The sequence below is a fragment of the Engystomops pustulosus genome, chromosome 8 (assembly GCF_040894005.1).
Source record: "Engystomops pustulosus chromosome 8, aEngPut4.maternal, whole genome shotgun sequence".
Lineage (NCBI taxonomy): Eukaryota > Metazoa > Chordata > Amphibia > Anura > Leptodactylidae > Engystomops > Engystomops pustulosus.
Window position 1 is genome coordinate 8,527,890 of NC_092418.1, and position 11,556 is coordinate 8,539,445.

An 11,556-nucleotide genomic window follows, 5' to 3' on the forward strand; every position below is an offset into this window, starting at 1 on the left:
TACTGTGCGTTCAGAGATGCTCTTCTGCCTACCTTGGTTGTAACGGGTGGCGATTTGAGTCACTGTTGCCTTTCTATCAGCTCGAACCAGTCTGCCCATTCTCCTCTGACCTCTGGCATCAACAAGGCATTTCCGCCCACAGAACTGCCGCTCACTGGATGTTTTTTCTTTTTTGGACCATTCTATGTAAACCCTAGAGATGGTTGTGCGTGAAAATCCCAGTAGATCAGCAGTTTCTGAAATACTCAGACCAGCCCTTCTGGCACCAACAACCATGCCACGTTCACAGGCCACAAATCACCTTTCTTCCCCATACTGATACTCGGGAGAAATGCAGGAGATTGTCTTGACAATGTCTACATGCCTAAATGCACTGCCGCCATGTGATTGGCTGATTAGAAATTAAGTGTTAACGAGCAGTTGGACAGGTGTACCTAATAAAGTGGCCGGTGAGTGTATAACTTATACCAGCTGTACATATATCACTATATACAGGAGATCCCCAGGTTATACCGGCTGTACATATATCATTATATACAGGAGATCCCCAGGTTATACCGGCTGTACATATATCACTATATACAGGAGATCCCCAGGTTATAGCGGCTGTACATATATCATTATATACAGGAGATCCCCAGGTTATACCGGCTGTACATATATCATTATACACAGGAGATCCCCAGGTTATAGCGGCTGTACTTATATCATTGTATACAGGAGATCCCCAGGTTATACCGGCTGTACATATATCATTGTATACAGGAGATCCCCAGGTTATACCGGCTGTACATATATCATTGTATACAGGAGATCCCCAGGTTATACCGGCTGTACATATATCATTATATACAGGAGATCCCCGGGTTATACCGGCTGTACATATATCATATACAGGAGATCCCCAGGTTATACCGGCTGTACATACATCATTATATACAGGAGATCCCCAGGTTATACCGGCCGTACATACATCATTATATACAGGAGATCCCCAGGTTATACCGGCCGTACATACATCATTATATACAGGAGATCCCCAGGTTATACCGGCCGTACATATATCATTATATACAGGAGATCCCCAGGTTATACCGGCTGTACATATATCATTATATACAGGAGATCCCCAGGTTATACCGGCTGTACATATATCATTATATACAGGAGATCCCCAGGTTATACCGGCTGTACATATATCATTATATACAGGAGATCCCCAGGTTATACCGGCTGTACATATATCATTATATACAGGAGATCCCCAGGTTATACCGGCTGTACATATATCATTATATACAGGAGATCCCCAGGTTATACCGGCTGTACATATATCATTATATACAGGAGATCCCCAGGTTATACCGGCTGTACATATATCATTATATACAGGAGATCCCCAGGTTATACCGGCTGTACATATATCATTGTATACAGGAGATCCCCGGGTTATACCGGCTGTACATATATCATTATATACAGGAGATCCCCGGGTTATACCGGCTGTACATATATCATTATATACAGGAGATCCCCGGGTTATACCGGCTGTACATATATCATTATATACAGGAGATCCCCGGGTTATACCGGCTGTACATATATCATTATATACAGGGGATCCCCGGGTTATACCGGCTGTACATATATCATTATATACAGGGGATCCCCGGGTTATACCGGCTGTACATATATCATTATATACAGGAGATCCCCGGGTTATACCGGCTGTACATATATCATTATATACAGGAGATCCCCGGGTTATACCGGCTGTACATATATCATTATATACAGGAGATCCCCGGGTTATACCGGCTGTACATATATCATTATATACAGGAGATCCCCGGGTTATACCGGCTGTACATATATCATTATATACAGGAGATCCCCAGGTTATACCAGCTATACATATATCATTATATACAGGAGATCCCCAGGTTATACCGGCTATACATATATCATTATATACAGGAGATCCCCAGGTTATACCGGCTGTACATATATCATTATATACAGGAGATCCCCAGGTTATACCGGCTGTACATATATCATTATATACAGGAGATCCCCAGGTTATACCGGCTGTACATATATCATTATATACAGGAGATCCCCAGGTTATACCGGCTGTACATATATCATTATATACAGGAGATCCCCAGGTTATACCGGCTGTACATATATCATTATATACAGGAGATCCCCAGGTTATACCAGCTATACATATATCACTATATACAGGAGATCCCCAGGTTATACCGGCTGTACATATATCATTATATACAGGAGATCCCCAGGTTATACCAGCTGTACATATATCACTATATACAGGAGATCCCCAGGTTATACCGGCTGTACATATATCATTATATACAGGAGATGCCCAGGTTATACCGGCTGTACATATATCATTATATACAGGAGATCCCCAGGTTATACCGGCTGTACATATATCATTATATACAGGAGATGCCCAGGTTATACCATCAGGCTCCAATCCCTCACCTCGTACCACATGACCTACTTACATCACCTGAATGAAGGTAGAGGTCTCCTGCTCAGTGTTTGGACATTATAATCCTGTGTCTATAACCCTGTAATCTCCCAGCTCCGGATATTATATTGCAGGTGACAGGATGATGACTCGGGCCAAGAGCTGTTCCAGGACAAGCTCAATATACTGTATCATAGCCTTACTATAGGTGTAATGTATATGTAACTACACACCGGGGGGGGGGGGGGCATAGTCACATGACCAGGGGCAGATTCCTATAGAAGGACAGAAAGTAGAGATCTGTGCGACTGCAAGGAATTGATGCAGAAAGTATAAGGAAAACTCTATCATTTGTATTTCATCAACAATAACATTTATTTTCTGAATCTGGAAAACCCTTTTCGATTGAAATATGCAAAAGACCTGTAGTTTATTTTGTGGCCTTTAAAAACGGAAGGTGAGGTCGGTGTCGGACATTTCCTTCTTATAATATTCGTCAAACACTTCATTCTGAGCCACTGTCAGATGACTCTTCCAATCTCCACGAGTCCCTAGAAGGAAGGAGATACAAGATGTAATGACCTTCAGATGTTACTATCATAGCAGCCACTAGGAGGCGACACCGGGTACCTTTCCTCATGAAGGGGGAGATGCTGAAGTCCATGACGTGGGAAGGGATGGTGCTGTAGTTGGCCATGTCGTTCTCTTTCATGGCCTTGAAGGACGTGCACTTGTTGATCTTCTCCAGGACGTCTTCGGGTAGATCCTTCCCTAAGAACTTCATCACTTTCCTGATTTCCCGTTTTGGGTCCTAAGTAGAGGAGACGTCGGGTTACGACAGGTCTATAAGTCAGCAGAAGTGATAAGTCTTCTCCTTACCTCTAACATATCCTCATAGAAGAGGTAGAGGAGGTCTCTCTGGTGTCTCAGCTTCCACCAGTCCTTCACGTGATCGCTCCAGGGGCCGTAAGACACTACCAAAGACGAAGAAGGATCGTTGTCTCATGTGTGGGGGGGTGAAGTGTAACCTCAATATTGGTGCGTCAACTGGACCAGAACCACCGACCTTTATCTATCTAACTTTTATCTTTCCCGTAGAGCAGAACAAGTGTATCTCCAGTCAGAATCCTCTACCCGTCCCGTCCTGACCGGTCCCATCGTCCCGAAACCCCCACAGATAATGTAAGTAACACATGTTATAATCACCGTTGCCCTCTATGAAGTTTTGTAGAAATTCTTCGAAGGTCCCCGGATCTGGGAGGATCAAGGTGAAACGGCAGAAGTGATAATACGAGACCAGAACGTCCTTAGGATTTCGGGCCACGTAAATCACCTGTAGGGAGAAGTAAATGCGATGGATGATACACCGAAACATCTTCTGTACCTCGGAGGAAGAAAGCAGGACTGGTTCTACAAGAGATGGACATGGTGGAGGAGTCTGGGGACTACATCAGGACATGACAAATCTGGCACACGGCGGGTGGATTGGAGCGTTGTCCCTGGTCCACAAGAAGTCCACGTCTCCCACCCATGGGATGTATCATGGGATTGTCATCATCCCTGGCCCACGTCTCCCGCCCATTACCTTGCATTTCTTCTCCCAGAAGCTGTTCGGCACGAGGTGCACCGGCAGATGAGACTTGATGACACGTGGAGGCTTCATGGTATTAAGGATTTCAGTGCCTAAGGATGAGGAGGCATTATAGATGGTGGAAGACATGGACCGTATAGAGATAACCATATGTCTAGCGCCTACCTGTTGGCATGCCTGGTACTGCAAACTCTACAAAGGGCACCCGCTCGAATATGGCGCCACGTTGAGTTTTCTTAGTGTCTCCATTGTGCAGAATCAAGTCCACAATCTCACTGACCCAGGTGGTACCTGAGAAGCAATGACACATGACAAGGGTGAGACAACCACAGCGGCCTGGGGTCAGTATCACAGGAGAAGCATCCTGCACCCCCAACTCCAATCTACATGATCTCACCAGACTTGGGGTAGGTGTCTATCAGCAGGTCACCTTCTCTGGCTTCGAAGCACTTTGCGTTCTCCCAGTTATCTGCAAAGGGTCCCGCTACGGGCAATCCACTCAGGCCTCTTAGTGGGGGGCGTCCAGCCATGGCTGCAGGTCTATCGGAGCAGAGCAGGGGGTGCAGGTACCAGCTGTAACGACAAAGGAATGACACCACCACTGGAAATCCGGGAAGAGAACGAGATTGTACTTTTGGTATCGTCTTGTTTACTTAGACCCGAGCACCCCCGGCTTCTATTTGGTAGCTATAAGTATCCTAATCCAGTAGAAGTCCTATCAATCTATTCATGAACCAGCAGGTCCTGGATGAGCCTTCTCCCTGATACAGGACTGTGGTGGATGGTAAATAAGGGACGGTAAATGATTAACAGATTTGCATTAGAATTTTTTATACTAAGCGGAGACGGATCAGGGGACATTATATATGGAAGTGACCCTCCAAATACAAAACTCGGAGCACTGACACCCACCAACAACCTACCCAGCCCAGGAGAGTGTGCGGTACCTACCTGAGAGAAGCCGGAGAGAAGGACGGGCACAGCAAACGCTCCCAGATTATTATATAGGAGGAGAGATGGAGCCTCGGGGCGGGCTCACCTCTATTGACCGGACAAGAAGAATCGCCAAATTTCACCTCCCTCCACAAATCCAACAACACGTCAGAGTTCAATATCCATAATAAGGTGACGGCGCTGTGTACATGGTGTCGCTGGGGTTGGATACACCAGTATCACACACCATAGGATTAGATACACCGCTTATCAGGCTGTATGACACATGAAAGGATTAGATACACCGCTCATCATGCTGTATGACATAGGATTAGATACACCGCTCATCATGCTGTATGACATAGGATTAGATACACCGCTCATCATGCTGTATGACATAGGATTAGATACACCGCTCATCATGCTGTATGACACATGAAAGGATTAGATACACCGCTTATCATGCTGTATGACACATGAAAGGATTAGATACACCGCTTATCATGCTGAATGACATAGGATTAGATACACCGCTCAGGAGATACAGGTTTACACATGATAGGATTATAGGACAACCGCACACCCCAAAACTTCTAGGAGTAAGGAGGATCAATAGTTTGGCGCATACACCACACAATACACTGATCTATACTCACCCTGGTCCCTAGTGTATATATAATGCCCCCCATTCATCCCAACCTCTGTATAACGTCTCACCCATGGTACCATTCTTATAGACCCCCACACTGTATACCTCCCCCTTGTCTGCCCCTCTTCATCTATACTGACCCCTTACCGTGTATTACATACAGGAGATCCTGGGGTTATGCCTGCTGTGATTATATCATTATATACAAGAGATTTTTGCAAGTATTCCCAATAATATAAAATGGAGATGTCTGCAATTTTTATTGTAGGTCACTAAAATCCAGAAAATTCCCTTATTTGGTTAATTAAAAATTAATGTCAGTATTTGATCACTGACCAACCAGCAAGAATCCTGTCTCTCAGACCTTGCTAGTTGTTATTTAAGAAGCTCCTCCTACTCTGCTCTCATTACCTGTAGCCCCTCCTGCTCTGCTCTCATTACCTGTAGCCCCTCCTGCTCTGCTCTCATTACCTGTAGCCCCTCCTGCTCTGCTCTCATTACCTGTAGCCCCTCCTACTCTGCTCTCATTACCTGTAGCTCCTCCTGCTCTGCTCTCATTACCTGTAGCTCCTCCTACTCTGCACCCATTACCTGTAGCTCCTCCTACTCTGCACTCATTACCTGTAGCTCCTCCTACTCTTCTCTCATTACTTGTAGCTCCTCCTACTCTGCTCTCATTACCTGTAGCTCCTCCTACTCTGCTCTCATTACCTGTAGCCCCTCCTACTCTGCACCCATTACCTGTAGCTCCTCCTACTCTGCACTCATCTGTATTAATTGCACTTGATGGACTTGTTACCTGTATAATAGGCTCCTGTTTACACATGCAATCACACTCCAACCTCTTCACCTTGGCCAAAGCTGTGTAAGGACACCTGGGACAAAATTGTAGACATGCCCAAGGCTTGGTTGGGCTACGGGGCAATAGGCAAGAGACACTAGAACACATATGTATATTATTTTTTAAGGGGAAGGGGGGCCCCATGCAGACATCTGCTATGGGGCCCAAGCTCTCCTAGTAACGCCACTGACCATATGACTGTCAGTCTTCCTTGGATGATCCACAGAAGGCCGGGGAGAAGCTCATGTGGTCAGATGCGACCAGGAGAAAACTTTGATATCAGCTCCTTTCGCATTGTTTGGAGAAAGATGAGGACAACCCTAATGTCACCATGAACCATGAGAGGGGACGAGACATCACACCTTGTGGGCTTTTCTGCAAAGGAGACGGGACGGCAGCTCCGTATTGATGGGAGGATGGATGGATGGATGGGGCAATGAACTGCAAATTAATTAATTAATAATCCTACGGTTTGAGTTTTGGGATTTTCAGGGGTGAAGGGACCTACGATAAAGATTACAGAACTCTCCAATCGTTGTTGGTGAGAACTTTTAAAATCAACAGAGAATCAAATACTTATTTCCCCGGCTGTATATAATGATGCACAATAGATCACACCCCAATTACTGGAAGGATCATTCAATATCTCCAGGCTTTGCCCTCTATTATTGTGCTATGTGATATTATATTACAGGGACTGTACTGGAGAGGTGACAGGTGACTATTATATTGTATCAGAGCCGGTAGCACAGAATGAGGTGTCACCTCTCGCCCCATTATCTGTAACATTATACAGGTATCTGGTGATGGGAGAGAAGATTGTGAGAGATATATGTAATAATTACAGGACAATGATGTCATACACGTAAGATACAAGCGCTAACTGATGTCATAACTATACACAGATATACATGAGAGGTTTTACACAAATTTGGCACATTACACATTTCCGTATTGTGAGGACTGTTTATTATGGGGTAATGATGTTATTTACATAATAATTAGAATAGATTTTACTTTCCAATTTAATGAGGATTAGAAAGTCCGAGCCGTGCACCTGTTTGCTATAACGAGCCGTGCACCTGTGTGCTATAACGAGCTGTGCACCTGTGTGATATAACGAGCTGTGCACCTGTGTGCTATAACGAGCTGTGCACCTTTGTGATATATAATGATCCGTGCACCTGTGTGATATATAATGATCCGTGCACCTGTGTGATATCACATGACCAGGAAAAAGATTTCTATCCACTGGAAGTAAACAATGAAGCTTCCTATAGAACGACAGCAAGAAGAGATGGGGACAATATTTGAGATATGTGAAGAGATGTGAGACATCCTAAAAACGGAAGGTGAGGTCGGTGTCGGACATCTCCTTCTTATAATATTCGTCAAACACTTCATTCTGAGCCACTGTCAGATGACTTTTCCAATCTCCACAAGTTCCTAGAAGAAAGGAGATACAAGATGTAATGACCTTCAGATGTTACTATCATAGCAGCCACTAGGAGGCGACACTGGGTACCTTTCCTCATGAAAGGTGAGATGGAATGGTCCATAATGTGGGAAGGGATGGTGCTGTAGTTGGCCATGTCGTTCTCTTTCATGGCCTTGAAGGACGTGCACTTGTTGATCTTTTCCAGGACGTCTTCGGGTAGATCCTTCCCTAAGAACTTCATCACTTTCCTGATTTCCCGTTTTGGGTCCTAAGTAGAGGAGACGTCGGGAGTGGTTACGATAGGTCTATAAATCAGAAGAAGTAATAAAGTAAGTCTTCTCCTTACCTCTAACATATCCTCATAGAAGAGGTAGAGGAGGTCTCTCTGGTGTCTCAGCTTCCACCAGTCCTTCACGTGATCGCTCCAGGGGCCGTAAGACACTACCAAAGACAAACTGATCGTCATTGTTATCTGACTTGTGGGGCCTCCTTGTCTTCACAGTTCCCGCTTATCAACTGGATGGACTTTCCACATTGGGAACTCGGCTGCTGAAGAAGGGCAACAACCCAACCCAACAGGCCCAATAGGCAACGGCCATCTTCGGAAGAGGCTCAGGTCAAAGACACAGAACAATCTCATGGAACAACCCGGGGCTCAATGGGAGACTAAGTCTATAGGATAACTTTGTAATAACTTGAGGAGTCTCGTTGTTCACCGATGTGGGAGACGCTCTGCACCCGTAACCCAGCAGCAGAAATCTTACAATTACCTGTCCCTTTTATGAAGTTCTGTAGAAACTCATCAAAGGTCCCTGGATCTGGGTGGACCACAGCCATATGGTAGAAGTGATAATATGAGACCAGAACGTCCTTAGGATTTCGGGCCACGTAAATCACCTGTAGGGAGAAGTGAATGGAATGGATCACACACAGAAGCCTTTTATATGACCGCTGAAGAAAGTGATGGTCAAATAATCCGGGGCCTACACCAGGACAAGCAAGACCTGGTATATGGTGGGATGTATCGTGGTATTGTCATCAGCCCTGGCCACGTCTCCCACCCATTACCTTGCATTTCTTCTCCCAGAAGCTGTTCGGCACGAGGTGCACCGGCAGATGAGACTTGATGACACGTGGAGGCTTCATGGTATTAAGGATTTCAGTGCCTAAGGATGAGGAGGCATTATAGATGGTGGAAGACATGGACCATATAGAAATAAGTATATGTTCAGCACCTACCTGTGGGCATGCCCGGCACTGCAAACTCTACAAAGGGCACCCGCTCGAATATGGCGCCACGTTGAGTTGTCTTAGTGTCTCCATTGTGCAGAATTAAGTCCACAATCTCACTCATCCAGGTGGTACCTGAGAAGCAATGACACATGACAAGGGTGAACTTCAAACAACCAGAAGGGACCTTCTGAACCCCTCTGCACTTCTTACTCCTCACCAGACTTGGGGTAGGTGTCTATCAGCAGGTCACCTTCTCCGGCTTCAAAGCGCTTTGCAATCTCCCAGTTGTCTGCAAAGGGTCCCACGATGGGCAGTCCACTCAGGTCTCTTAGTGGGGGGCGTCCAGCCATGGCTGCAGGTCTATCGGAGCAGAGCAGGGGGTGCAGGTACCAGCTATAACGACAAAGGAATGACACCACCACTAGAAATCCGGGAAGAGAACGAGATTGTACTTTCCTTATCTGGTGTTTATCTTGAGTTATAAGATTGTTTGACCTGACGAAGCCAAGTATTCCTGAGTGACCGACTCTACTCACCTCCAGAGCTGCATTCACAGACAGTGGAGATGTGAACATGTAAAGGAGAGCATATTCGGATCCATGAGGGTCCTTGGCTTCTACTAGGTGAAGGGACCCCTTTATTATATTAAAATATTCTAATCCATCTTCTGTCCTTCCCCTATGGACCTGCCTGACGTCACTATAGTCCTATCGCTCCATTAATGAAACAGGAGGCTCTGGATAAAAAGTGCTTCTGGATTCTCCCTGATACGGGATCGCGGGGAATGGAAAACAAGTGCCGGTAAATAATTAACAGATTTAAACCGGAAATTTTTATACTCAACAAAGTGGAATCTAAAGAGAAATAAGTAAATGGAGCCCCAAAACCCACCACCCAGCTGCCAGGAGAGTGCGGTACCTACCTGAGAGACGGCGGAGAGAAGGACGGGCACAGCCTGGCACAGCCAGCAGCCACACAGCGTCTTATACAGGATGAGGAGTGGAGGGCGGGATCACCTTTGATGACCAGACCCGGAGATCCAACAAATATCACCTCATCCAACCCCTTTATATCACGTAAAAGTTTTATATCCATCACTAAGGTGAAAGTGTTGGGTTATGTAGTGTCACTGGGATCAGATACAGCAGTATCACACAGGATATGATGAGGCATAGCTCAGCAGGCAGTATCACACAGGATAGGATTAGATACACAGTTCAGCAGGCAGTATCACACAGGATAGGATTAGATACACAGCTCAGCAGACAGTATCACACAGGATGGGATTAGATACACAGCTCAGCAGACAGTATCACACCGGATAGGATTAGATACACAGTTCAGCAGACAGTATCACACAGGAAGGGATTAGATACACAGCTCAGCAGGCAGTATCACACAGGATAGGATTAGATACACAACTCAGCAGAGAGTATCACACAGGATAGGATTAGATACACAGCTCAGCAGAGAGTATCACACAGGATAGGATTAGATACACAGCTCAGCAGGCAGTATCACACAGGATAGGATTAGATACACAGCTCAGCAGGCAGTATCACACAGGATAGGATTAGATACACAGCTCAGCAGTCAGTATCACACAGGATAGGATTAGATACACAGCTCAGCAGACAGTATCACACAGGATAGGATTAGATACACAGCTCAGCAGACAGTATCACACAGGATAGGATTAGATACACAGCTCACAGACAGTATCACACAGGATGGGATTAGATACACAGCTCAGCAGGCAGTATCACACAGGATAGGATTAGATTCACAGCTCAGCAGGCAGTATCACACAGGATAGGATTAGATTCACAGCTCAGCAGGCAGTATCACACAGGATAGGATTAGATACACAGCTCAGCAGGCAGTATCACACAGGATAGGATTAGATACACAGCTCAGCAGACAGTATCACACAGGAGAGGATTAGATGCACAGCTCAGCAGACAGTATCACACAGGATAGGATTAGATACACAGCTCAGCAGACAGTATCACAAAGGATGGGATTAGATACACAGCTCAGCAGACAGTATCACACATGATGGGATTAGATACACAGCTCAGCAGGCAGTATCACACATGATGGGATTAGATACACAGCTCAGCAGGCAGTATCACACAATGGGATTAGATACACAGCTCAGCAGCCAGTATCACACAGGATAGGATTAGATACACAGCTCAGCAGACAGTATCACAAAGGATAGGATTAGATACACAGCTCAGCAGACAGTATCACACAGGATGGGATTAGATACACAGCTCAGCAGACAGTATCACACAGGATAGGATTAGATACACAGCTCAGCAGACAGTATCACACAGGATGGGATTAGATACAGTGGCTCAGTTTA

The 11,556-nt window shown here is 45.5% G+C and overlaps 2 protein-coding genes across 4 annotated transcripts; both read right to left on the reverse strand.

Moving 5' to 3' along the window:
- Positions 1 to 2,833: 2,833 nt before the first annotated feature.
- LOC140074565 (sulfotransferase 1 family member D1-like) lies at positions 2,834 to 5,144 on the reverse strand. Its single transcript, XM_072119556.1, has 8 exons — positions 5,043 to 5,144; positions 4,489 to 4,664; positions 4,257 to 4,382; positions 4,086 to 4,183; positions 3,707 to 3,833; positions 3,380 to 3,474; positions 3,131 to 3,311; positions 2,834 to 3,051 (listed from the first exon to the last, which is right to left on the reverse strand). The coding sequence occupies exons 2-8, from the start codon at positions 4,619 to 4,621 to the stop codon at positions 2,945 to 2,947; spliced, it is 867 nt and encodes a 288-aa protein (XP_071975657.1). The 5' UTR covers positions 4,622 to 4,664; positions 5,043 to 5,144; the 3' UTR covers positions 2,834 to 2,944.
- A 2,322-nt stretch (positions 5,145 to 7,466) lies between these two features.
- LOC140074564 (sulfotransferase 1 family member D1-like) lies at positions 7,467 to 10,295 on the reverse strand. 3 transcript variants are annotated; one of them, XR_011849209.1, is made up of 9 exons: positions 10,108 to 10,295; positions 9,403 to 9,578; positions 9,192 to 9,317; positions 9,021 to 9,118; positions 8,723 to 8,849; positions 8,299 to 8,393; positions 8,040 to 8,220; positions 7,622 to 7,960; positions 7,467 to 7,571 (listed from the first exon to the last, which is right to left on the reverse strand). XR_011849209.1 is itself a non-coding variant. In XM_072119554.1 (8 exons), the coding sequence occupies exons 1-8, from the start codon at positions 10,278 to 10,280 to the stop codon at positions 7,854 to 7,856; spliced, it is 1,083 nt and encodes a 360-aa protein (XP_071975655.1). In that variant the 5' UTR covers positions 10,281 to 10,295; the 3' UTR covers positions 7,467 to 7,853. The 3 variants fall into 3 exon arrangements, 2 of the variants coding, with proteins under 2 accessions (XP_071975655.1, XP_071975656.1); XM_072119554.1 differs by having other exon boundaries at positions 7,467 to 7,960; XM_072119555.1 differs by lacking the exon at positions 10,108 to 10,295 and adding an exon at positions 9,722 to 9,750 and having other exon boundaries at positions 7,467 to 7,960.
- Positions 10,296 to 11,556: the final 1,261 nt, after the last annotated feature.